The 22,969-nt window shown below is 57.1% G+C and overlaps 1 protein-coding gene across 4 annotated transcripts; it reads right to left on the bottom strand.

The window, feature by feature from the left end:
* Positions 1–1,496: 1,496 nt before the first annotated feature.
* UNC13D (unc-13 homolog D) lies at positions 1,497–22,479 on the bottom strand. 4 transcript variants are annotated; one of them, XM_082067339.1, is made up of 33 exons: positions 22,079–22,479; positions 21,341–21,497; positions 14,430–14,462; positions 14,087–14,194; positions 13,671–13,730; positions 12,823–12,889; positions 12,562–12,739; positions 12,294–12,338; positions 11,536–11,604; positions 11,275–11,344; positions 10,838–10,942; positions 10,415–10,507; positions 10,066–10,169; positions 9,712–9,829; positions 9,008–9,132; positions 8,662–8,752; positions 8,324–8,380; positions 7,817–7,914; positions 7,541–7,592; positions 7,117–7,247; positions 6,661–6,781; positions 5,932–6,075; positions 5,679–5,777; positions 5,118–5,324; positions 4,873–4,941; positions 4,451–4,530; positions 4,136–4,241; positions 3,986–4,057; positions 3,789–3,872; positions 3,387–3,507; positions 2,750–2,873; positions 2,168–2,373; positions 1,497–2,059 (listed from the first exon to the last, which is right to left on the bottom strand). In XM_082067339.1, the coding sequence occupies exons 2-33, from the start codon at positions 21,488–21,490 to the stop codon at positions 1,953–1,955; spliced, it is 3,294 nt and encodes a 1,097-aa protein (XP_081923465.1). In that variant the 5' UTR covers positions 21,491–21,497; positions 22,079–22,479; the 3' UTR covers positions 1,497–1,952. The 4 variants fall into 4 exon arrangements, with proteins under 4 accessions (XP_081923465.1, XP_081923467.1, XP_081923468.1 ...); XM_082067341.1 differs by lacking the exon at positions 21,341–21,497 and having other exon boundaries at positions 22,079–22,476; XM_082067342.1 differs by lacking the exons at positions 21,341–21,497; positions 22,079–22,479 and adding an exon at positions 20,424–20,632.
* Between the last annotated feature and the right edge of the window lie 490 nt (positions 22,480–22,969).

The following is a 22,969-nucleotide window of genomic DNA, read 5'->3' as shown; positions in this document are numbered from 1 at the left end:
CCTCCAGGTCTCTGGGGTTACTTGTGCTCTGATCGTTTAAATTTTGTTAATCTTTCTATATAAAGGTGATGATTCCTTTTGGGGTGTGAAAAGACACACAAAACTGCTGGAGCTTAGCAAAGAATTAAGCTAAAGCACCTTGGATAATACAGCACAAAGAGCCTCAAAACCGGTCAGCCTGTGGACACGCTGCCTGTTGCAGTGAGGACAGGCTGGGTGATGGTCCAGAGCAAGTTAAAGCACAACGGTTTTTAAACATACAGCTAAAAACAAGCCAAACCCACATTCAAACCCGCAGCCCACATAGCTAAGCCTTGCTTTAATAATTAAAGCGTGAGGCTGGTTGCTAATTGGTGTCAACACCAAATTAGCTGCAGAGTGCAGGTGTGGGGAGTCCACGCTCTCTCCAGAGAACAACCAGCTGAAATTAAACCCCCTGTCCCCATCTGCAAGCAGGGACCCTTCCCCGCCTCTCATTTCTCTGCAGCTACAAGGGCGACCTGAACCGAGCGAGTTAAACCAGCAAACGGCCTCCTTGTGGGTGAGCAGCGCCTTAATCCTCCTGCTGTGGGTTCGGCTGAGCCTGCCCATGGCATATAGATACTAAAGCAGATTTTTTTTTCTTCCCCACCCCCACATCAAGGCCTTGACCTGAATTGCCCCAGTGGGTGCTCAGCCCCCCGAGCAGGCAGCCGGTGCTGCTTTTAATTCCCCGGGATGCGGCAGCTCCCAGGGACTCAGTGCAGCACAGGCACCCCGGCAGGGTGGGGCAGAGGGAGCTCTGGATTTATAATTACTGATTTATTTATAATACTATATAATTACTGATAACTGCAGCTAAAACAAGCTCCAAAATACCCAGCAAATAGTGACCAACTGCCCCGCTGACCATTTTTGCATGGGCCAACCCGCATGGCAAAGGCAGCACTGCCCTGTGTGCCACCGCAGAGGGATGCAGGGCGCGGGGGACGCCGGGGACCTGCCTGCTGCTCCTGGGGCCGCGGGGTTTGGCTGAGGGTCTGCAGTGCTCTGTGTGACTGCCCAGCTGCCAGCCAGCTCCCCCAGCTCCGTGCAATCAGTTCTAAAATGCAAAAGTCGACCACAAGAACTATGCACGTTTTAGAAAAGGAAACCAAAAGCAAACCACAACCACAAAGGCCAACCAGCAGGGAAGTGCCAGGCTCCTGCTCCTGTCCCCTCTCAGCCCCGAGGACACGCACACCTGTCTGGGGACATTGTTCATCACCAAACCACCAAGCGCTGCCCATCCTAAAAGTTTTAAGCTGTGCCCGAGTCAGACCTGGGCTTTACGTGTCTCACCAGGCTCTTCCACACGCCAAACCCCAGCTCTGCCGATGCCATCGGCCGCTCGACGGGCACCGGACAAAACCACTCGTGCCGTTTTCTGCTGAAATCCAGCAGCCCCCACCGCACCCCAAATGCTTTGTCCCACCCTGCTGCCCCACAGCACCCCCTGCACAGACTCAGCCCACGCATCGGCTTTGTTGCTTTTAATTTAAAATAAGAAGCTTATCCACAAGAAAAAAAACAAAAGGCAGGTTTGGCCAGGGGTTGTCCCCATCCTCCCCGCCCCAAGCAAATGATGGTGCGTTTGCATTGCCCTGATGCGGTGTTGCGGACGGGAGGGCTGGGGACATGGCCATGACAAGCTCGTGGGGATGGGCAGGGACAGCCACACACTTTCACATCCCCCGTGTAGTGTTGCTAGTCCAGACGGGCAAAGAAATCCCCCAAAATCCCGTGTGCCCACCCTCCCCAGCTGCACGGGAACATCGCTACCTGGAGGTGGGGGCGAGATGGGCGCTGGGAGGTGCTGGGGGCACAGGGACCCTTCTGTCCCCTGCGGACGGTTCCATCTCCAGCACTGGCAGAACTCCGGGGGTCCCACTGGCCGGACCCCCTCATTTTGGGACCGTCTTTCTCCTCCTCCCTCACTCCGTCTCCTTGGACTGCTTGGCTCGTTGCTTGCGGAGCTTAACGAAGGCCTGAGCCTCTTTGTCCCCCTTCCTGGACTCCAGCAGCCGGAGGATCTCGTCTCCTGCCAGAGGGGAGGGGAGGGACGGTGGGACACCCTCGCTGCGGCCCCTCTGACGCCGTGGGGCTGGGGGGGCTCAGCGGGGCTCAGCCCGGCTGCGGCACCACGTACCGGAGGGTTTGGGGTGCGTGAGGGGGAGGCGGGTCTGGGGCACCCGTCCCGTGTCAGCCTGGTCCTGGTCGGTGTCGAGGCCGGGCAGGTGGCGGAGGGGGAAGAAGGCTTCGCCCTCCAGGTCGTTGGACCCCAGCGTGTCGTAGTCAAACACGGTCAGCAGCAGGCAGGCCCCCTCCTGCCGGCACTTCTCGGGGGGGATCAAACTGTGGGGGGACGGGAGTTTGTGGGACTGGCACATCCCATCCATACCAAAATTCAGCCTGCCTTCCAGGGACCAAACAGGCTTCCCCAGGGTGATGCTCTGTGGGAAGTCAACCCCCCCTCAGCACCACGCTGACCCCAACCCCTTGAAACACACCCAACCACACACCAGCCTGAGGGACCCTGTGGTCTCTGTGGTGCCCCTACCCCAGCTCGCACCATGGGACCCCACGGCTGAGCCCCCAGTGGGGTGCAGGGGCTGGAATCCCAGTGCAGGACCCAGTTCCTGGAGCGGCAGCCCCACAGCCAGGGCTCAGCTGAAGCACGGGGGGCTGTGGGGATTTTGGGGAGGCCTGGTGGGTCTCAGCCCCTACATACAAGTCGAAGGCTTCATCGAAGAGGGGGTGCAGCTCATTCTTCTTGCACTGGGTGGTCCGCGCCACCACCTCGGGGAACTCGTGCCGGGGCTCCAGGGTGAGCTGGACGAAGGGGTCACTGGAGCCTGGGGGGGTGCAGCCATCAGCCCCCACCTGCCGCCCCTTCTGCCCCAGCACAGACGGCTGGGCCAGGCTGAGGTGGCTGGACACACAGGATGGCAATGGGGGTCCAGGGTGCCCCGACCCCCACCCCAAACCACACTCCTGAGGAGGTGCTGGAGCACCCCCAGTGTTTCCCACAAGTGGATCGGCCACAGGTGGCTGCAATAGGAGTGACCTCTCCTGGAGACCTTCCCAAATGACAGCCAGCCCAAGAGACTGTCCCGTGCCGCCCTGGCTCGTGCTGCACACTGAAGGCAGCAGGATGTGGGCACAGTGTCCTGCCTGCCGCAGCCCCTGGAGCACCCCAGACCAGTGCAATAACTCCCCTTCTTCTCCAAATCTTGGATGTAAAAGCAAAGCAAGACAGAGTCCCGTTACTCCAAGCAGTGCCAGCATCTTTCTTACCCAGGGGTGTACTGGGGACTGAGAATGGGAGGTGCTGGGCAAGTGGGGCTCCCCAGCCCACCCACACTCACCATTGGAGTCCAGCGGGATGAGGTTGGCGGCGTTGAGCACTTCCACGCGCAGCTTCTGCTCCGAAGGGCGGTACAGCGCTTTGATCGTCACGGCCCCGTACTTCTCCGAACTGGTGTCCAGCTGAGAGGTGGAGAACAAGAATAAGGGCGCTGCCTTTCGGCACACTCCCGAGGGGACGCCCAGGATCTGAGGGGGCATTTTGGGGTAATGGGGGTGATGGGCATCCTCTGGGATGCAACTGAACCCCCTCCTGCCCACCAATGGGGCAAAACGAGCTCAAACAGCCCCAGGACCTGGGGGTGGTGGGGAAATCCTGTGTTTCCATGGGTGGGCTGTGCTGGGCCTTGTGTGTGCAAGGGGAGGGTGTGGGAAGGGGCTGGGGGCACCACCCTGACTCCCACCTGCTGCTGGATCCTGTTGCTGAAGTATTTCTGGATGAGTTTGCGGCTGGTGGCGGAGCAGAGGGCCAGGTGCGTCTCCAGCGACTGGGAGAGGATGAGAGCTGATGGACAGGCACACGGACAGACCCACAGCCCGGGGATGCCCTCCCCGGAGAGCACCCAAAGGACACCCTGGGGATACCCCCAGCACCCCGTACCTGGAAGGCTGCGGTGCGGAGGGTCTCCAGCGGCAGCCCACAGCCCTCGGCATGGAAGCACAGCTCCAGGCTCTGGGGAGAAGGATGCTGTTAGCTGGTACCCAAACACCCCATCCTTGCCGGGGACCACCCCAGTTCCCCCCATGGTACCTTCAGGGCACAGTGCAGCTTCTTGTAGTGCTGGGCCGAGGAGACCTGCTGCCCCGCGGCTGCTGACAGCACGGCCAGGGTGTGGTGCCAGAGGAGAGTGAGGAGGCTGAGGGCATGAGGGAGGAAGGCTGTGAGCGGGCAGGTGGTGGTTTTGGGGGGGTTTAGTCCTTGGGGTATTGCAAAGCCTGGTTCACCCCACTGGGCTGAGCAGCCAGCCCCAAAGTGGGATGTCCCCAAGGACCGTGGGGCTGGCAGGACACCCCTGCTGAGGGATGGTGACCCTGCTGCCATCATGCACCCCAGGGCCTCACTCACCTTTTGAAGTTCTCCTGGACCAGATGCTCGTTGAGGTACTGCAGCTCCGACTCCAGGAACTTCATGAGTGGGATGATGGCCTGCAGTGAGAGGAGAGGGACGTTGAGCAGGGCGCAAGGGGACTGTCCCCAGCAGGGCAGAGTGGGGAGAGGGGCAGCGCACAGCTGGCTGGAGCCAGCAGTGCAATGGGGTCCAGAGGGGCTCCCTCCCACATGGGCAGACTGTGCCTGCTCTGGTCCTGCTGCCAACATGGGCATCAAACAAAACACATGGGGGTCTGAGCCCCATCACTGGTGTGTCCTGCACCCCAGGCGTGACACAGGGAGAGATGGGGACGGTGATGGGGCCTCTACCAAGTAGGGAAGCGTTATTCACAGCTGCCCGAAAAAGATGATCCAGGAGGGGTCAGGCCAGGTACTTACATCCTCGGGCTCCCCGGTGTTGTTGGAAGATGAGAGCTCCTGGATGTGTCTGGCGATGCCCTTCTCCAGCTGCCAGGGAGAAATGCACGAAGACACTTGGTGTTTGTCCTCTGCACCAGCTTCCTCATGCCCAGGTCCACCTTGTCTCCATCCCAGGAGCTCTGCGGGCTCCAGGCCCCCTTAGGTAAAACGTTCCCCACTTTGGGTGAGGGGGCAAGGCAAGGGGGTCAGTGGCAGGTTGTCACCTTGGTAGCCAGGGCTTGGACCACATCCTGGACCTCGTGGTCCAGGCAGGAGACAGTGCTGTCGAGCTGGTGATGCAGCGTGTGCTGGATCTGCTGCTGGTCAATGATGGCCCCTGTGCGCTGCTCCAGCTGGGCCCAGTCCAGCTGCGATGGCAGTTTCAGGATCAGCAGCCGCAGCTGTTTGACGTTGTTCACCACGATGCAGAGCTGGGAGAGGCGGGGTCGGCTGCAGGGGGTCCCACATTTCCCCTGGTGCATTCCCCCACCAGCTCCATCCCCCTCCTCCTCTCCATCCTCATCCTTATCTCCTTCCCCATCCCCATCGTCATCCTCATCTCCATCCCCATCCCTATCCTCATCATCAACTCCTTCCCCATCCCTATCCCCATCCTACTCCCCCTGCTCACACCATTTCCCTCCTGCTTTTCCAGGATTATGGCTATCAGGGATCAGCTGGTCCCCACAACATCTGGGTACTCAGCATCTCATCTCCATTTCTACCCCAAAACCACAGCCAAATCCTTCCTCTCTCTAAGTGGTGGCCCCTGCCCTGATACCAACCCTGTTGGCAGCTTCGCCCTCATTCTGCTCTCTGAGTGACAGAGCCTCAGCCCTCTCCTTGATGAGCCGGCAGTACATCAGGGCGATTTTGCACATGTCCTGCACAATAGAGAAACCAATGGGATTCAACAGGGCAGCATGGGGAGGGACACTGGCCCTGCTCATGGAGACACATCTCCAAGAGCAAGAGAGGAAATGTCAGCTGCTGATGCCTCTAAGCGTGGCATCTGATGGCAGCGTTCAGTGTACAAACCTCCACGAGCTTCACCATGATCATAAAGGCTTCCTCAGGGTCGGGCCAGTTGAGCTGCTGCCAGGTCTTCACGATCTGGGCGTAGCAGGTGGACAGGTCGACGGTGGATGTGCTGTGCTTGTTGTGCTCCCCAAAAGGCGTCAGCTGGGAGGGCAGAGAAAGCAAATGCAATTCAGCCTCTATGGAAAGGAGCCACCCCAGACAGGAGAGCTGTCCTTTGCTTTGGGGGTCTCTGGCCCATCACCAGTTCCATATATCCTGATGTCATCACCCAGTCACTGCAGAGAGTGGAGATGAGGATGGATGGAGCATCCCAAGCCCCTACATCGGGTTGTGGCTCGTCATACTCTGACCCAGTGTTGCTGGACAACATCAAAGAGTGGGTGAGGAGCCCATAGCCCTATGTCTGTCTTCCCTGCCCTCTTCGTAATGGTCAGAAGCCAAGGGGATTCTCAGCATGACCCAAACACAGGCTCATCACCTCACTTGGGCTGATGGAGAGCAGAGAGGGAAGTGGCATGGGGACGGGGTGCGGGGCCAGGGTGGGATCAACTGGTCCAGGACATCACGTCCTTTGCTATGCGTTTGGGAGAGGAACCAGCCCATTCCTGGGCTACAAAGGCTCCTACACAGTCATCTCAGTGCTGTGAGCGAGGCACAGCGGCAAGGTGTGGAGGAAGCTGGAGTGTCCCCAAAGGATGGGGGCAGATGTTCTCGTCCCCAGGTTACCTGGTCCATCTGGACAGCCCTCTGTGCCCTCTCCAATGCGATGGTGTAGGCCTTCTGCAGCCACTGGGGCACAGCTTCCTTGAACCACTGGTGGAAATTGCTCAGAGCCAGAGGTCCATCCCTGTGGACAAAGGCACCAGCTTCTCCAGCCGCACAGCAGCAGCACGGGGCCATCACCCCTCCTTGCTCTCATGTACAAGAAACTCCCCCAAGGTGGAGATGGTATGTAGCGCTGTGCTAAAGAGAAACCTCCCTTGCCTGGAAGCTGTCATCTCCATCAACCCCACCCAAAGACAAGCCTGAAACTCTTCTGGTGATGGTTATCACCAGACACCACCAGCCTGATCTGCCTTCTATGTAATTAGTGTTGTAGGTGAATGGGAAGGATTTGGAGTTCCTCTCAATTAACTGCTCATTCCCTCACTTCAGCATCTCCCCTCTCTGTGGGCTGGATACCTCTTTGGGACGAAGTCCTTCATCCGATAGAGCTCCTGCAGGTTCAGGTAGAGCTGGAAAAGGCTCTCGGCCGTGGGCTTGGACATGCTGCTGTCGACCTCACGCAGTTCCTCCTGGACATGCTCTGCAACCTGGAATGGGGAGAGAGCTGTTAGTGAGAGTCTGGCGGGAAGGTTGGTCTGCCAGGGGCTCTCTGGAGTGAGGGTCGGCTTGGAGGGACTTCTCCTCCTTTTGGGTGGAGATTCATTGGGTCAAGTCAGCAGACAATAGTCACTTCATGAGCATGCAGGGAAAGATGGAGTTTCCCTGGCTTGCTCCTTTTCCAGGCTTGCAACAAACGATTGCCACCTGAACAGTGGCCAAAACCCTCAGCCTGGCTTTAGACCTTAGTCCCACAAGTTCAGAGCAGTCCAGGCTTGCTCACCAGGCTCTCCAGCTCCAGGTAGGCGATGGAGAAGAGATTCAACTTCAAAGCACTGCAAGAGAGAAACGGAATCAGGAGCCTGCCAGCCTCAGCCCAGCAAACCCTGTCTGGCCATGCCCTTGCCATGGGGGCGAGGACAGTGCAGCTCAAGAGGCAGAGACAGGACCACAAATGCCATCTGTGGAGCCACAGAGCCAAGGAATGAGGCATCAAAGTGCATTGTTGCCCTTGACCCCAGGGAAGGTGGATGAGGGGGGATCAAGCTCTGAAACCTACTTGATGAAGAACTTATTCCAGACTTTCTGGCACTGCTGGAGATCTCCTATCACCTCCAGGAGGAGTCTGGACAAGGCTTTGCCATTCTCCTCCATGCTCTGCAAAGGAAGGAACAGCTTGTTTTGGATGCTCTGTGATTTTGAGATGACTTGGGCTCCGTTCTGATCTGATTTATTTCTATGATTTGTTCTCACGGCGTAGCAATCCATCATGAGATCCACATTAGGAGCACCAAGAAGTTGTCAGTCACACCCACTGTCACCCTGTGTCTGTACCACTGGGCTGGGGGCCACCTCCTGTTCTCCTGAGCGTTGCACCAAAGCATAAAGCTTCAATGCATCTCAGCAGCTGCAGGTAACGTGGCTCATGGTATTTTTAAGACAGAAACCATATCAGAAAACTGGAGAAGCTTCATCTCAGTCTTGACTTCTCAATCCCTTGGGCCTCCCACCCCAAGCCCAGTAAATTGTTTATTACAACTTCAGAGAGGCAGAGCTGGGAACTGACCTTCACCATGGGCTTGAGGTGCTGCTTCTTCATATGAAACCACTCTGTGGTGCCTGACTGCAAGAGAGGAATTCTGCTGGGACGGCAGGGAATCAGGAGGAGCAAAGCCAGCTCTGTCGCCGCCTTCACCCTCCCTTTCCCCTGGGTGTGGGCAGGACCCAGCTCCATGTGGTGGGAACCACAGGCTGGGACCACCAGGTTGAAGAGGGGCAGGTATTTCCCCCCATTGAGGTGGTCCCTGTGGCTTTGCTGAGGTGTGGGCACTGGGCAGGGGATGGAGGGGATGGGAGAGCTACAGGGTCCCAGGCTGGGGATGATGAGACTCCTGATCCTGCTACCTTCAGGGCCATGGAGACCATCTGGGGGAGGTCGGGGCTGGGCGTGCACAGCTCCCGGAAGGCTTTCATTTTGCACATCTGGACCAGGACCCTGCAAAGCGAGAACCTCGAGTGAAACCCAGCTCCAGCCCATCAGAAACAACCGCCTCTCCCCACAGAGAACCTACCCAAACTGACCTCCCCCTCCCAACAACATCCCCAGGATGGGGGCAGGACAGGTGTCACAGCAGCCTAGAAGGGGGCAGAAAGGGCTCATGAGGGTTTTCACTCAAGCTCACAGGCTTTTCCATCATGGTAGCCAAGCCATACGACCCCACGCACACCTGGAAACTGTTGCTTGACTCACCGGAGCAGGGACTGGAGCCTCTCCGGGGACCTCGCGACAGAGAGGGGGAAAATGATGCGGTACCTCCGGATGAGGGAGACCCCGTAAGTCAGCAAGGACTGGAAGGACTCGGCCAGCTCTGCTTTCTGGGGAGAAAGAAGAAGATACAGCCTGTCCTCCTCAGGAGCAAACAGAGATGCTGGCAGGACCACGGCACCGCAATGGAGGGAGCTGGTGGCTCCCGTTCCTTTCTAGCCTGCTCCAGGGATGGGAAAACCCCCAATGCCTTTGGTAACTTCTCCCTGGAGGGACTGAACTGAGCTTTGTGCTTAAGCCTCATCGCTCTGCATGAAAAACTCAGTCTCATCAGGGTGCTGCGATGCCATGGGGAAACGGGTGGGGAAAAGTGGGAATTTGGGTCATATTTAAGTTTTGCAGGAGGTTGTGATTGACTTGATAGCAGTGATGGAGGAGGGGGATGGTGGTGCAAAGGGTAAGAGCTGTTCCGCAGAGAGGGGGAGCAAAGCCCTGGGGCGAAGGGGCTCCTGGACTCATGAGTTGTCCTGGTCCCCATGGCTGGTTCTCCTCAGAAATGCCCTCCAGACCCCCTGGCACCTCCAAACCCCACCAGCTCCTGCCGTTCCTGGATCACAGGGAGGGAAATGGCTCCAGGAGCTGCACTTAGGTACATGGGGTACGTTTCCCCGATCTCTGTCACCCCTCACCTGCTCTGGCCTCAGCCGCTCCTGCACCCACTGGTACTCGATGCTGGTGATCTGGTGGAGCAGGCAGTTGCTGTTGAACTCCAGGCTCTGGTAGAGCTTGCTGTACGCCAGCCACTGCCTGGGGAAGGGGAGAGAGGTTGGTCTGAATCCCTGGGGACTGGGGAGGGACACCCAAAGACCAGCATGGGGACCCCTCCGCCATGGCTGGGATTGCAGGGGCAGGACCTGGGTCTGCTGGTGCTGTGGGGGGCAGAGGAGCAACACCAGTCTCATGTCACCAGGGAGGGCACTAGGGCCCTTGACCCCCTTACCCCCCGATGCTGTGTGCTGGCTCCCCAGGTGTGAAATACTCACGCCATGACCTGGTGGAAGTCGGAGAGATCCTTCTGCGTGGCGTGCAGGTACAGCACGGTGCTGGCGTGCCTGCTCAGCTCCCCGTCCCAGGCGATGCTGCCGGCCTGCCAGGATGCAAAAGGAAGGGGATGTGTCCTGGAGCAAGCTGGGCTGAGCGGGGCAGGCACCAGGGATGGGTGGGTTTGCAGGACCACAGGAGGAACGGGAGCCCCATAAGAATGCCAGGACCAGGCAGGCATCACCACAACCCTCCTCCCCATCACGCTGCAGTGATGTACCAGGTTGGTGGGCTCCAAAGGAAGCCTTCAGCACAGCCCAGCTCTCAGCCAGCCCAGCTGCCCCTCGGTACCTGGTGCTGAAGGATCTCGTAGGACACCAGCTGCTGCAGGAGGTGGCGATGTACAGTGTAGCTTGGCTGTGTCCTGCTGTTCGTGGTGGCCCTCTGGAAAGAGACGAGGCATAGAAACTATACGTGCCATCATCACAGCTTGCCTGAACATGCAGGGGCACAGTCAGAGAGTGGGGACACAGGACCCCCAAAAGTGTGGGGTCAGAGAGCCCCTTTTGAAGCCCAGCCAAGGGGTACAGGTGCATCAGGAGGGAGGACCTCACACTGTCATGGGACTCAGGGTATGGTCAGGCAGGTTTCCAGCACATGGTAACTCTGGTGCAGGCACCTCTGGTCCTGGGGTAGGGATCTGTGACCCCAAGATAGTCCACAGGGCCTTGCCAAGGCAATGGAAAGGGACCTCCCATCCTCCTCCCCTCCTACCTTCTTGTGGGTCAGCAGGAACTGCAGGTGACACTGTCCCCGGTTGGGATACGTCTCAGTCCGTGGCTCCAGCTGGTACCACCGGTCATCCCAGCAGTGCAGGTCCTGCAGACACAGAGACAAGGGTGAACCCCCGAGCAGCCTCCCCGGGGACAAGATCCTGCTCAGGGCCCGGGTCCCAGGTCCCTGCATTAGTGGGGCAGGAAGATACTGTATGGGACAACTCCAGCACAAGATGTATAATCACTGAGCGAGTGTGCTGGAGTAGCTGGGGCACATGTCACCAGACTGAGGAACCTGGTACCAATTTGTGGCTCCGAGCTGGGATCCTGCATGAGCTCGGTGTCGCTACGAGGGTGGGATCCTGCCCAAACCCCGGGAGGTTTAACTGACACCTGGGGAATCATTTGGAGGAGAGGATGCACTGCAGCACTCACCTTCAGGCGAAGGACCACATTTCCCAGGAAATCATCCTGCCCTTTGTCTTTGCGAGCATCTTTAAAGATCCTGAAAGGTGTGAATGAAGGAGCTGAAAAGGTTTCCTGCAGCTGTGACCCAGCTGCAGTCAGGGCAAAGAAGGATGACACAGACCCACCACCCTCCCTCCTTCTAAAGGCAATTTTTGAAATCCAGCAGGCAAATAAGCATTTTCCAAACCCTCTCTCCTTGCCAGCCATTGGGACCGCACCAGCACCAACCGTTTGAGGCCGTGGAGATCCGTCAGCTCCCCCAGCTTGTGCCGCACCGACTCCACCATGTCCGAGTCCCTGCACGGGTGGGCAGCGAGACCCACCATGGGGGGAAGGAGAAATTCAGGTGATTGCAAAACACTTCAGGGAGTCCCAGTGACGGGGGAGAAGGGAAGGTGCTGGTGGCAAACATGTCAGGGCTGAGGCCAACCCCAAAACTGGCTGTCCAGCCAAAATCTTCAAGAACAACCTCCTTCTTGCCATAGATAAAACCAGGCTCAGGGTCAGCCCTGGCTGGGCAAAGCCAACCTGCGCTCTCTCTGTCTCTTCTCCCAAGTAACAAGCAATAGGATGAGAGGAAGCAGCCCCAAGTTGTGCCAGGGGAGGTTTAGATTGGATATTAGGAAAAATTTCTTCATAGAAAGGGCTGTCAGGCATTGGAACAGGCTGCCCAGGGCAGTGGTGGAGTCACCATCCCTGGGGGGGTGAACAGACATGGAGATGAGGTTCTCAGGGACATGGGGCAGTGCTGGTGCTGGGTTAACAGTTGGATTCGGTGACCTTGAGGGTCTCTTCCAACCAAAATGATTCTGTGACTGTATCCTGCACTGTGCCAGCAGAAAGTGATGGGGAAAGGGGTCCCCAGTTGGTTTCTGGGGTTTTTCAAAGGGTGCAGGCTGAAGGACCAAGCAAGTGACCCTCCCAGGGGGCAGGACCCTGCTCAGGGCAGGGAGGGGGGGTCGCTGGCAGGGGGTGCTGCTGCTCACCACATGTCCAGGTGGAAGCTGGCCGTCTCCACGTCTCCAAACTCCCTGCAAGGCACCAGCGGGATGCTGTTAGTCCAGCAGCAACTGAGGGATGGGCAGCCAGCAGGACAGCTGGGCATTACAGGCAGGTGGTTCCTCCCTGGGGACACCCCAAACCAGCCCCAGCTTCTGGTTGGGGTGAGTGGTGAACCCCTCCATCCACCCTCAAGAGCCCTGGGCACCCCACTCCAGCCCCCCCAATAAGCAAAGCCAAGGGGTGCTGGATTACAGGATGAATGTCTCATCCCACACTGGGTTGAGGGTCTGGGTTATGACTTGTGTGCGATGGATTTGGTCCTCAGGGATGAGGTCTTTGACCACAGCCTTCATCCGCTTCTTGTGATCGGTGTGGGCTGGTTCCTGGCTCTTGGCCTCGATGCCCAGCAGGCAGTATGGGTCACTGAACCCTGCGGGGACAGAGCCGTGCAAGTCCCCGTCGGGAGCAGCAGCTGTCCCTTTTCTGATGGGACACCCACCCGTCCCCACTTACCGCTGACGTCTTTACCCAAAATCCCCTTGGCTTCCTTCACGGTGGCTTTCAGGCAGAAAATTGGGCTCTGGAAGAATGAAAAAATCAAATTAAATGAAAATGAAAAATCAAAAGAATGAATAATGTGAGGGCACCACACACTCATAGAATCATTTTGGTTGGAAGAGACCCTCAAGATCATCAAGTCCAACTGTTAATCCAACCCAAGCACTAACCCATGTCCTGAGAACCTCATCTCTGCATCTGTTCAACCCCTCCAGGGATGGTGACTCCACCACTGCCCTGGGCAGCCTGTTCCAATGCCCAACAGCCCTTTACAGGAAGAAACTGTTCCCAAGATCCAATTAAACCTCCCCTGGTGCAACTTGAGGCCGTTTCCTCTCGTCCTGTTGCTTGTTCCTGGGGAGCAGAGCCCAACCCCCCCTGGCTCCAAGCTCCTTTCAGGCAGTTCAGAGATCAGAAGGTCTCCCCTCAGCTCCTGTTCTCCAGCTGAACCCCCCAGGTCCCTCAGCCGCTCCCATCACACTTGTGCTCCAGCCCCTCACCAGCTCCGTTCCCTGCTCTGAACTCGCTCCAGCACCTCAAGAGCCTTCTTGTCTTGAGGAGCCCAAAACTGAACACTTTGCAAACTGAACCCTGTGAGGAAGGATGGGGCTGGAGCAGGACCACATCATCAGCTGCCATTCAGGTCAGCAAACAGCTCCTCCCCCAGCACAGCCCAGGCCACCCTGTACCCCAAAACCCAAACACGGGGGGGTCAGGAGGCACTGTAGCCACCCCAGCACCACCATGATGAGGAGACCCATCCCACTGGCAGCACACTGGGGAAACACCATCTCCCTGCTTACCTCCAGTTCCTTGACCTGCTGCATGATGACCCTGTGCTCCTCCGCGTCCATGCCGAAAGCCTGGGGAGATGAGAGGGACAGTGACGGTGGCTGAAGAGCAGCCAGGGGCTTCCCTCTGCTCCCAGCTGGAGGGGAGGGGACAGGAGCAAAGGGCCCAGCGGAAGGGCTGGGGACCAGCTGGAAGCTCTCAAGGGAGAGCCTTCTTCCCACCATCCCCAGCCTAAGATAAATATTTCTCCTTAAGGCTAATATTTCCAGCCGCGAGCTGTCCCAGCCCTCCAGCTGGATGCTGCTGTTACATCTTTTAAGTTGCCTGAGAAAACCTCCCTCCGAGTGTTCCCCATCTCCTTTAGCCGGGAGGGTGGATATGTCAGGAGACAGGTTTTGGGGACCCCGCTGGGGAGGTGGGGACCCACCTTTTGCACGTAAGCATAGAGCTCCTGGGAGTCGGCGACGTGGTGGTGCTCGGGTTTACCCAGGCGGTGCTGGATGGTGTAGAGGACCTCCTCATAGAGCAGGGCCAGCTGTGGGGGACACCAGCACCTCACACAGGGCCAGGCCAGTGGGGACTTGCTCCCTGCGTCCCTGGGGACTAGCAGGGTGTCCCCCCTGTCCCTGCCACCCGGCTCCCAGCATCCCAGCCACCACTGACTGTCCCTGGGGAGCATCTTCGGGAGCTGAGCCAAATCCCCAAGCCCCAGCAGCTATGTCACCTCCACCAGTGCCACCAAAGGAGACCACAGTGGGGCCACATCATACCTCTCTCTTGGACAACCGGTGGGACAGATCCATCTAGAGAAACAAGAGAAGCAGAGAGGTTTCCCATCAGGTCTCATGGTAGAGGGTGATTTTAGGAGGAAACCACAGCTGGGCAGGGCTGGCATCACCCGTACCCCACGAGGGTGGAATGCCTTGAAGATACTGTGACAACCCACAGATGCCCCACGGCCAAGGGACCCCTTCTTCCATCACCCGCCAGCAGCGTGGCATGGGATCTTCACCCCTAAACCCTGTTCACTGAGGGGTTGGTGAGGATGGCAACAGCTATTTGGGGTGATCCATAGGAGGCTTTAAAAGCCAATCACTGACCTCTTGCCCCATTGAGCTGTTCCCTGGCCGGGACAGGCCCAGCAGGACCAGGTTGGAAAACAAACTGGCCAAGGGAGGGGCAGGTGGCCAACGTGGTGCTGCAGGATGGGCAACGAGACTCCAAAAAGCCATTGGGATTCGTGACTTGAGTCCCCTTGCCAAAAAGCACCACGAGCGCTGCTGTGACGGTGCATTGCTTGGTGCTGAGCTGAAGGTCCATGCCCCACTTGAAGGATGGCCAGCAATAATATTTGCTTTCCAAAAGGCAATAAAATTAAATCGGTGCCATGTGATGAGGCAGAGCCCAGCTCCGGCGGTGCTCAGCCCCAGGGCCCTGCTGCCCGTGCAGTCCCTGTTGTCCCCCACCTCAAGTGTCACCTCCCACTCATCCCAACTCCTTATGGGTCTGGTTGGGAGATCGACCCACTTCTGCCAAAAATACCCTTTTTCCTTGGCAAATCCCGTCTCCCTGCCCACCCTGTTCCCTGCCTGACACCAGGGCTGAGCCCATCCTGCATCTGTCTCTCGAACCACAGCCTGCATTTGGCCACCACCATGGCTGAGCAACTCGTTCCTGACGTGGAGCCCGGTCGGGTGACCGTGACTTTGCCACCGCCACAAGCCGGGTGACGCAGCCAGTGGGAGGGGGACCGGTGCCCCCGTGCCATCCGTTAGAGCTCCTGGTGCTGGAGCCTCTGGGAGTGCAAGGGGGCAACACCAAAAAGTACAATGGACATTTCTGAAATTAGTTCGGCCCTTTCCACCACCTCAGTGCCCTGCTGAACCAGGGCTGCAGGGGACAGATGGACAGACCAGCCCTACCTGTGGGTCAGCCCAGGCTCTGAAATGACCTTAGAATCCCCCTAACAGAGAAAAAAAAACAACCCCAAGCTGGAACATTAACATTTACTTACGACAAATCTAGGGCTGCCATAATCCCCTGGCCATCTGGACTAAATTCAACTCTTCCACCCCCGGCGAGTTTAACCCTTGAGCTGCTTCTCTCCCACCTGCCTCCCTGTCCCTTCTTCTAATCCTTGGTCAGTGTCGGGGGCTGCGGGAGCTCAGCAGCCCCTGGGAAAGGGGGACCTGTTGCACCCAGGAGGGTCCCTACCTGTCCCTGCCTGCTGCAGGGCATGGCCCAAATCCTTCAGCATCCCCATGGGCAGCGCTGGCCCATAGCAGGGCCACAAGCACAGTGGGCAAAGAAAAAGGACTTTATTTCCGTGCTGCTCTTATTTATCAGCAAGGGACAAGTGTCTGTTCGTGGGCTCAAGAGGGCAAGGGGGGGGAAATCGCTGTTGATTTGGGGGCAGCTCCCTGTTGCTCCCTTCTGCCGTGGGGGGTGGCTGCTGCGGGATCTCGCCCATCTGTGCGCAGGACTGGTTAAGCTAAAGCTGAGCCCCCAGGATGTGTTTACTGCTGCTAATCCCCATGCCAAGGGCCCAGGTCAAATCCAGGAGTGCTGCTTAAATCCAGGTCTGGATACAGCCACCAGCATGTCACCCCCCTATCAGCTGCAGCGGTGTCACCGGTGTCAGAGGGCAGCCTGGCTGCGGAGACAGTGACACTTAGGAGGGAAGACAATCCCTGATTGGGGACACCATCATGACAGATCATCCCAGGGTCCAGCATGGGGGATCGTGCCCTCACACCCCCAGCAGTGCACACAGAGCTGCAGGTCCCATCTCCACGGGGACAGACATGGGGACACCATCTCTCTGGTCACTGCCAAGGACGTCGGTTGGGTTGGTGGAAAGCAGGGCTTGGGGGGGGGTGCTCCTGGCAGCAGGAGCCCAGAGCTGCTGGGAAGTTGTAGCCAAGCAGAGAGGGGACCCTCTGTGCTGGTGCAGAGCTGCAGCTGGCCCTGGACACAGCTCTTGTCTGCACGTTTGCATGGGCACAGCCCCCCACATCCCCACCCCACTCCTCACACACCCTTGCAAAGCACCCAGCCAGAACAGGGACTCAGCTGCTCTTCTCTCGTTCCCTTTCGCAGCCTCAGCACCCAGCTCTGCACCCCGGGATCCCCCAGTCACAGCCACCCCAACCCCCTCCTTGAGGCCATCACACCCCAAACACATTCCCCAGCCCCCCAGGGTTACGGCCACCTACCTCAGGGCTCTCCTCCCCAGGGAGGGTCCCCACGGGGGTCCCGCCAGCAGCATCCATCTCGGGGGAGGCTGAACGCGGAGCAGGGGAGCAGCTGCAGCTCTGGCTGCCGGTGCAGCCTCCCCACCTCGCTCACATACTTGGAGGAAACCACAGCCCTTATCTCGCCACGGCCACTTGAACGAGCGGAAACGCGTGTGAGCCGCCTTCGAGAGCAGCACCAGGACGCAGGCGCCCCAATCCCGCTTCTCGCCGCCCCATCCTGCTGGGTCAGCCCCTCAGTGATGGGGACTTGGTGGCACAGATGAGATGGCGGCAAAATAACGTGTCACATCCAGGCCCTGCTATTATTAATGAGTGAGGAATTAATTGGGAGCATGTGGACAGAAATAGTCCTGAGAAGGCAAAGTCCAGCAAGGAAATGGGGTGGCGGGGAACAACATGGAGAGCCTGGTCTCCAGTGCGGTTCCATCGTGCTCTGTAAGTGCAGATGGGGACCCTGCAGGAAGCTGAAGCCATTTTCAGCCCCAGGGGGTGGAGAGGATCTGAAACCCCCTGCAAAAGCTGCAGGGTGGGAAATCCCTGTGGCACCCGAGCGGGTTGAACAAGGTTGGGCTGAGAACTGATGCAGTCAGCGCATGTGCCAGGAACGGCACCAGGAAAGGCTGTGTGGCCTTTATCCCAAACAAGCTGTCCAGGCATAGCTGGTTACTGAGAACAAAAAAAACAGCAGGAAATGGAGTTAAAAACTTGTGCTTTACTGGCAGCTTTCATTCTTGCAAACACTTTATCTGATTGCAACGCACCAGGCAGTTGCCTATCACAGCCCGGCAGCAGCGCCCACCCCTCTGAGATCCCTATCGAGATGCTGCGCTGATGGCAACTGGGGGAGCTGCAGCTCAGGAGATGACCGAGGGAAGAGCTGGTTTGCTCCAGGGCATTTAGTGTGTTTATACACAGCCCGGGGAAGGACATCAGCCTGTGCTCAACACTTGCATGTCGCCGCTGCGGCCGCTGAGCACCGCCAGGCCCTGCAAGCAGGACAGTGACCATGGCTGATGCTGAGCTCTCCATCGAGGGGAGTTTTTGGCTTTCCAGTCTTCCTATTTCTGGCCCCAGACACCCCTTGGAGCTGTAAGCAAGATGATTCAGATGCAACATGGGGCGCAGAGGCTTGCTGTGTGCTTCAGTGGTGCTGTGGAGCCTGTCAGGGATTTCTGCTTAATCCAAGCAGGAAACCATGACTGTGGAGACCGCACTGGAAGGTCTGTCCCCTCAACTGCTGTACGAGGCATTGTGAAGAGATTACTCCAACAGCACGGAGGCACCCGCAGTGATGCTGGCTCCAACCAGGGCCGCAAAGAGCTGCAGGAGATACTGGCAGCAGCATCCCTGTGAGAGGATGGGAGGGGATGCAGGCACCCAGTCCCTTTCATCCTTGCAATCTTCTAGTCCCTTAGTTAAGGCTGCTTTAGGAAAGACATAACTTCCCTTTGCCTTGAAACCCTGTAAGGGCAGGTTATATTGGCAAAAGGGGATCCCTGGAGCTGGGGGACCGGGAGATGGAAACAGGGCTGCCAGCCGTGGGTCGATGTGGGGGGCAGGTTTTCTTTATCCACACCAGCCAGCACGGGACCGGGGCTGTGGGGGGCACAGCACACACAGTTTGTTCCAGGGCAGGGGGGTGCTGGGCTAATCTACAGAATAAAAATCCAGAGATACAGTGAGACACGGAAAAGCTGAAATCCATCCCTGCTCTCGCAGCCGTGGTTCAGCCTCATCCCTGAGGTCTGTAAAAAGCTGCTCGTTACACCTCTGCTCCCCCACCATGCCAGGAGGGCTCTTTTGTAACTGTCCCCAGGCACTGGCCCAGTAGCCCTGAGGAATCTGGCTTCAGCATCACTTTCTCTGTGCTCCCCAGTTTGGTGGAGGAACCACCTCATCACCCCGTGCCCGGTGGGGGCACCTGTCCCCTTTGCTGGCAGAGACGCTCGGAGGTGCTCGCCCAACCTCAGCCTTGCATTTGCTTCACCTTGGGCAAACAGTTTAAAGACATCTCCTCCCTCGCTGATGGAAAAGGACACAGCAGATTTCTACTCTGCATCCCTCTCCCTTGACACAAACAAATGCTGTTTATCGATCTGGGACATTAGTGCCGTGCTCCACTGCAAAATGTTGTCAGTGGGAAGTAGAGCTGTAAAGTGCACGATGGCATTTGAAAATGATTGCTGTTGTCTTTGCTTTTAGCTTTGATTGCAGAAGCAAAATCTGGCCGAGCGAAGAGCAACCACAGAGATCAAGGCAGGACGCAGACACAGCATCCCCGATCTGCTCACACCTTTCACTGCTTCTTGCCAACAAAACATAACAGGGGTCAACAAAAAAATCTCTTACTACAACCAGCACAGAGACAACAACTGGTAAGAATTTAGTTAAACCTCAAACCCGCCTCCCTTCTCCTTGTAAGGCTGAAGAAATAAAACCAACCGCGATCATTAGCATTGCTAAGCATCAGTCAAGCATTCTCCAGCCAGGAGCTGGTGGCTGTGCTGGGAATTGGCAGGTTTTATAGAGGAAAACTTCAGCTTCAACATGGAAGTGTCTGTTAAAGCAGCACTTTCCCCAGCTGGTCGCTGCGTTGCTCGGGGCTGGTTTGCAAACCCGTCTGGAAAGGCGCAGGCAGAGCCGGGCAGGGTGGGCAGCACGTGCCCCCACCAGAGACCAGCCCGGCCCTTACAGAAGGTCTCGTGTGGCTTTGAACCCCTGTGTGTGCAAGGGAGAGTATAGAATGTATAGAATCATCTTGGTTGGAAGAGACCATCAAGGTCAACCATAACCCAACTCCAGCACTAAACCATGTCCTTAGGTTTGGTGATTTTGTTTCAATAGCAGCAAATATCCTTTTTTTCCTGTTGGATTTTACCAACAGCCACCTGCTCCACAAATCACCAGTGACAAAAGTCACTGAGTGCACATATCGTATTTGCACCTCGAATTACGTCTCATCCAGGAAACAATAAGAAAAGCCCTATAAAACAACTCCAGAAGTAGCACAGATTTCTGGTTAGGAGACACAATCCCAATAAACTCCGTGCCCCAAACCTGCAGGACGACCAGCCAGGGCCTCGCAAAACATCCCAGACACCCCAAGTCTGTAAAGGGACTTCAGGGGAGACAAAAGAAAAGGGACAAAGGGAGAGGAACAGCATTCCCTAGAGCAGCCCTCCCTCCACACAACATCAGTCTGCCTCCCCAAAGTCACCGTGAGTGAACACAATGTAGAGTGAACCCTTCCATTCCTTAAAAACAACTCGTCCAAAAGGAAAACCCTTTTCCACACAGGCTGCAGGGCTAAAGTCCTGTGGGGTCACAGGCTGCCCCCGCTGCAAATAAAGTCCACAGTTCACTCTGCATGGGGTTATAGGTGCTGCTGAGAAAATGAATCACCAAAGAAGCAGCATTATCACCCTCTTTAAAGGTTATCTTCCCTTTAAAAGAATACCTGGTAGGAGAGGACCCTCCGCAAGCATTAATAGCAGTTTATCTCCCTACCTCTTGGCTTGATAGTCCTGGAGCCGCAGCCTTCCCTCACCCTTATCTCAATCTCTCAGCTGGAAATGGGCATAGGCAAAAAATTGATTTCAACATGTCCCTCCCTCACTTCTCCTTTTAAACGCAGGGTCCAATGACTCTGCAAAACCGGGCTGTGCCTGTCGAGTTTGGCAAGGCGTACGGTAAGAGCCCAGCGCGGCGGGGAGGAAGGTGGTTTCAAAATGAGAACAGGGACGTTCCTGCTGCCCCTCCTTGGGTCTGGGGCATCCCCCTGGGCACCCCCGGGTGCTGAGTGCTCCGGGATCAGCGGTTTCACACCTAACAGCAATGTCACTCAGTTCCCTTCCTTATCTATTATGAGGCCTTTCAGTTATTTCTACCCTAACCCCACACTTTCCTTCCACAGCTCTCCCGAGCGCTTTGAGTGCACCTAACAAAAAGCAACGGTACCCGGGGAGAAGTGGAGGGGGACACACAGCACCCCACACCTCATTTGGACATCTCAGCAGGACATTAAGGCAAACCCTGCCCTTCTAGGAAGAGCAAAGGGTGCCCTTCCGAGCACCCACGCGGGGCAGGGCGGTTGTGAAAGCTGCATTTGCCCCGGTTGGGAGCACGGGTTGGGCATGAGACCCGCCGGCTGCACAGTGGGGATGGGTGAAGATGACTCCGGGCTCACTGCCCACGAGGCAGTCAGCACAGCGGGCACCGGGGGGGCTCCACCAGCCAGATCCAGCCCCTCGGGGTGAAACACGGCTGCGATGCCAAGCTCTGCTCAGAGCTGCTCCAGCTCCCCCGGGGTCTGAAGGGGGAAGCCCAGCGTGTCCTGCCCACCCTGGTCCCGCTTCCCTGCCACCCCCCAAGGACACAGAGCACAGGCTGTGTCCTTCGGGAGGTCACAGACTTCATGTATTAACCTGGCTGCCATTCACTTGGCTTGCAGCACCCCGTGACAGCTTTAAAATGTTTTCTCCATCACTGCCATTTGCTATGTGCATGCAGCAAATATTTCTTCCACCTCCCTCTCCCGGTGAGATGAATTCACCGTCAGCCACTGGATTTGTCATCCCCTCACTGCAGGGACAGGGAAGGGGAGGACACAGATTTCAAGGCCATTTCATCCGCTGGTTTGGGGCATTGAGTTACGAGCAGCAGGACCTACAGCCCATGTGTGAGCTGAAGAGGGGTCAGGGTGGATGCCCGTGAAGGAGGAAAAGCTTGGGGCTGACACCAGGTGTGCCCCATGGTGCACATCAACCACCTTCATGCCTGTGCTGGAGCACGCAGGCCAAATTATGGACCAGCTTCATCACTGAAATGGTTCCACCACGGCTTCACCACCACAACCTCTCCCCACACAGGTGTCAAAGGCTCCTGGGGAGCCCACGGAGCCACACGCTTGGACAACAGGAGGAGGCTGCATGGCTGAACACCCCCACACTGCCCCTGTGTCCCAGACAGACACACCAAAACATAAAATATTATTGCAGCCAATCCCTGCTGCGGGGAGAGCGACGTGTCCCAGGCAGAGCCCAGCCCTTAGGGAGCAAAGTACGCAGGGGAGAAGGAGAGACTGGATTTGAGGAAGAGAAAGGAAAAGTTTAGAAAGACAAGATTTGCTGAACCGAGCTCACAAATGGAGTCCGAGCTGATACCTTTTACTCCACTCTCTGGAGACCGTAGGAAATGTGATCCGGCACGTGGGCAGCTGCAGAGAGGCAGATTCTGGTCCGTTTGCACCCCGACCTGTGAGATCCAGCAGCCCCCGCTCCTGCTCGCTGTTACGTGGGTCTCTTCACATCCCGCTGTGGCCTCTCTCAGGGAGGGCCCTTGAGCAAGGAGGGTGCTGAAATACCGGTTTCCAGTTCCAGTTCTCACGATGGCAGCTCCTCAAGCTGACTCACGTAGGAGAGCAGACGGGTGAGTAATACCCAGCACGGCTGCAAAGAAAACCCTTGCCTAAAACGACAATCTCCACCCTGTGTGTCCCGGTGTTTCATACCAGCCCACCAAAAAACCCAACATTTGTCACTTGAACTTACTCGTACAGCTTTAAACCCGAAACCACCTCTTGATCACAGCCTATCTTAGCAAAACCCATCTCCTAACACCAATCTGGCAGTTGGTATGGGCTGGAGGTGCCTGTGATGTGACCGCATCGGCCAACACGAGCTGCTCACTGGTGAAGGCTGGTCCCGCTCCCAGCTGATCCGGGAAGAGCTGGTTCGAAACTTCACCCCCTGACACTTCCAGCAGCTTGTGAAGGGAATGGATGCTGCAAGACATCACTTATCCACCAGTGTCCTTCATGTGGCAGAGAAGCAATTTGATCATCCGGTGCTTGGAGAGCGGTGGGGAATCCTTGCAGCCCCTGAAGGAAGGCACTGGCCAGGCTGGCTTAACTGTGGTCCCTATGATGGCTGAGCACATCCCCCCAGCTATTCACATAAAATAATGATTTGTTTTAATTTTTATGTAATAGGTTGCACAGAGCAGGAGTGCTCAAAGTAAAATCTGGGCAGGATGGTGGGGAGGAGCGGGGTTCC

Source organism: Streptopelia decaocto (assembly GCF_964273445.1).
Source record: "Streptopelia decaocto genome assembly, chromosome: 16".
NCBI classification, from domain to species: Eukaryota; Metazoa; Chordata; class Aves; order Columbiformes; family Columbidae; genus Streptopelia; species Streptopelia decaocto.
The sequence above is the reverse complement of the archived record's forward strand: the minus strand, read 5'-3'. Positions and strand labels throughout refer to the sequence as shown.

Coding starts and splice junctions, on each gene's coding strand:
- UNC13D (XM_082067339.1), bottom strand. CDS start 21,490: ATGACAAATCCAGTGGCTGACGGTGAATTCATCTCACCGGGAGAGGGA. Junction 14,463..21,340: donor GCCAAGTGAATGGCAGCCAG/GTTAATACATGA, acceptor TTGTTTCTCTAG/ATGGATCTGTCCCACCGGTT. Junction 4,531..4,872: donor ACACCGGGGAGCCCGAGGAT/GTAAGTACCTGG, acceptor CTCTCACTGCAG/GCCATCATCCCACTCATGAA.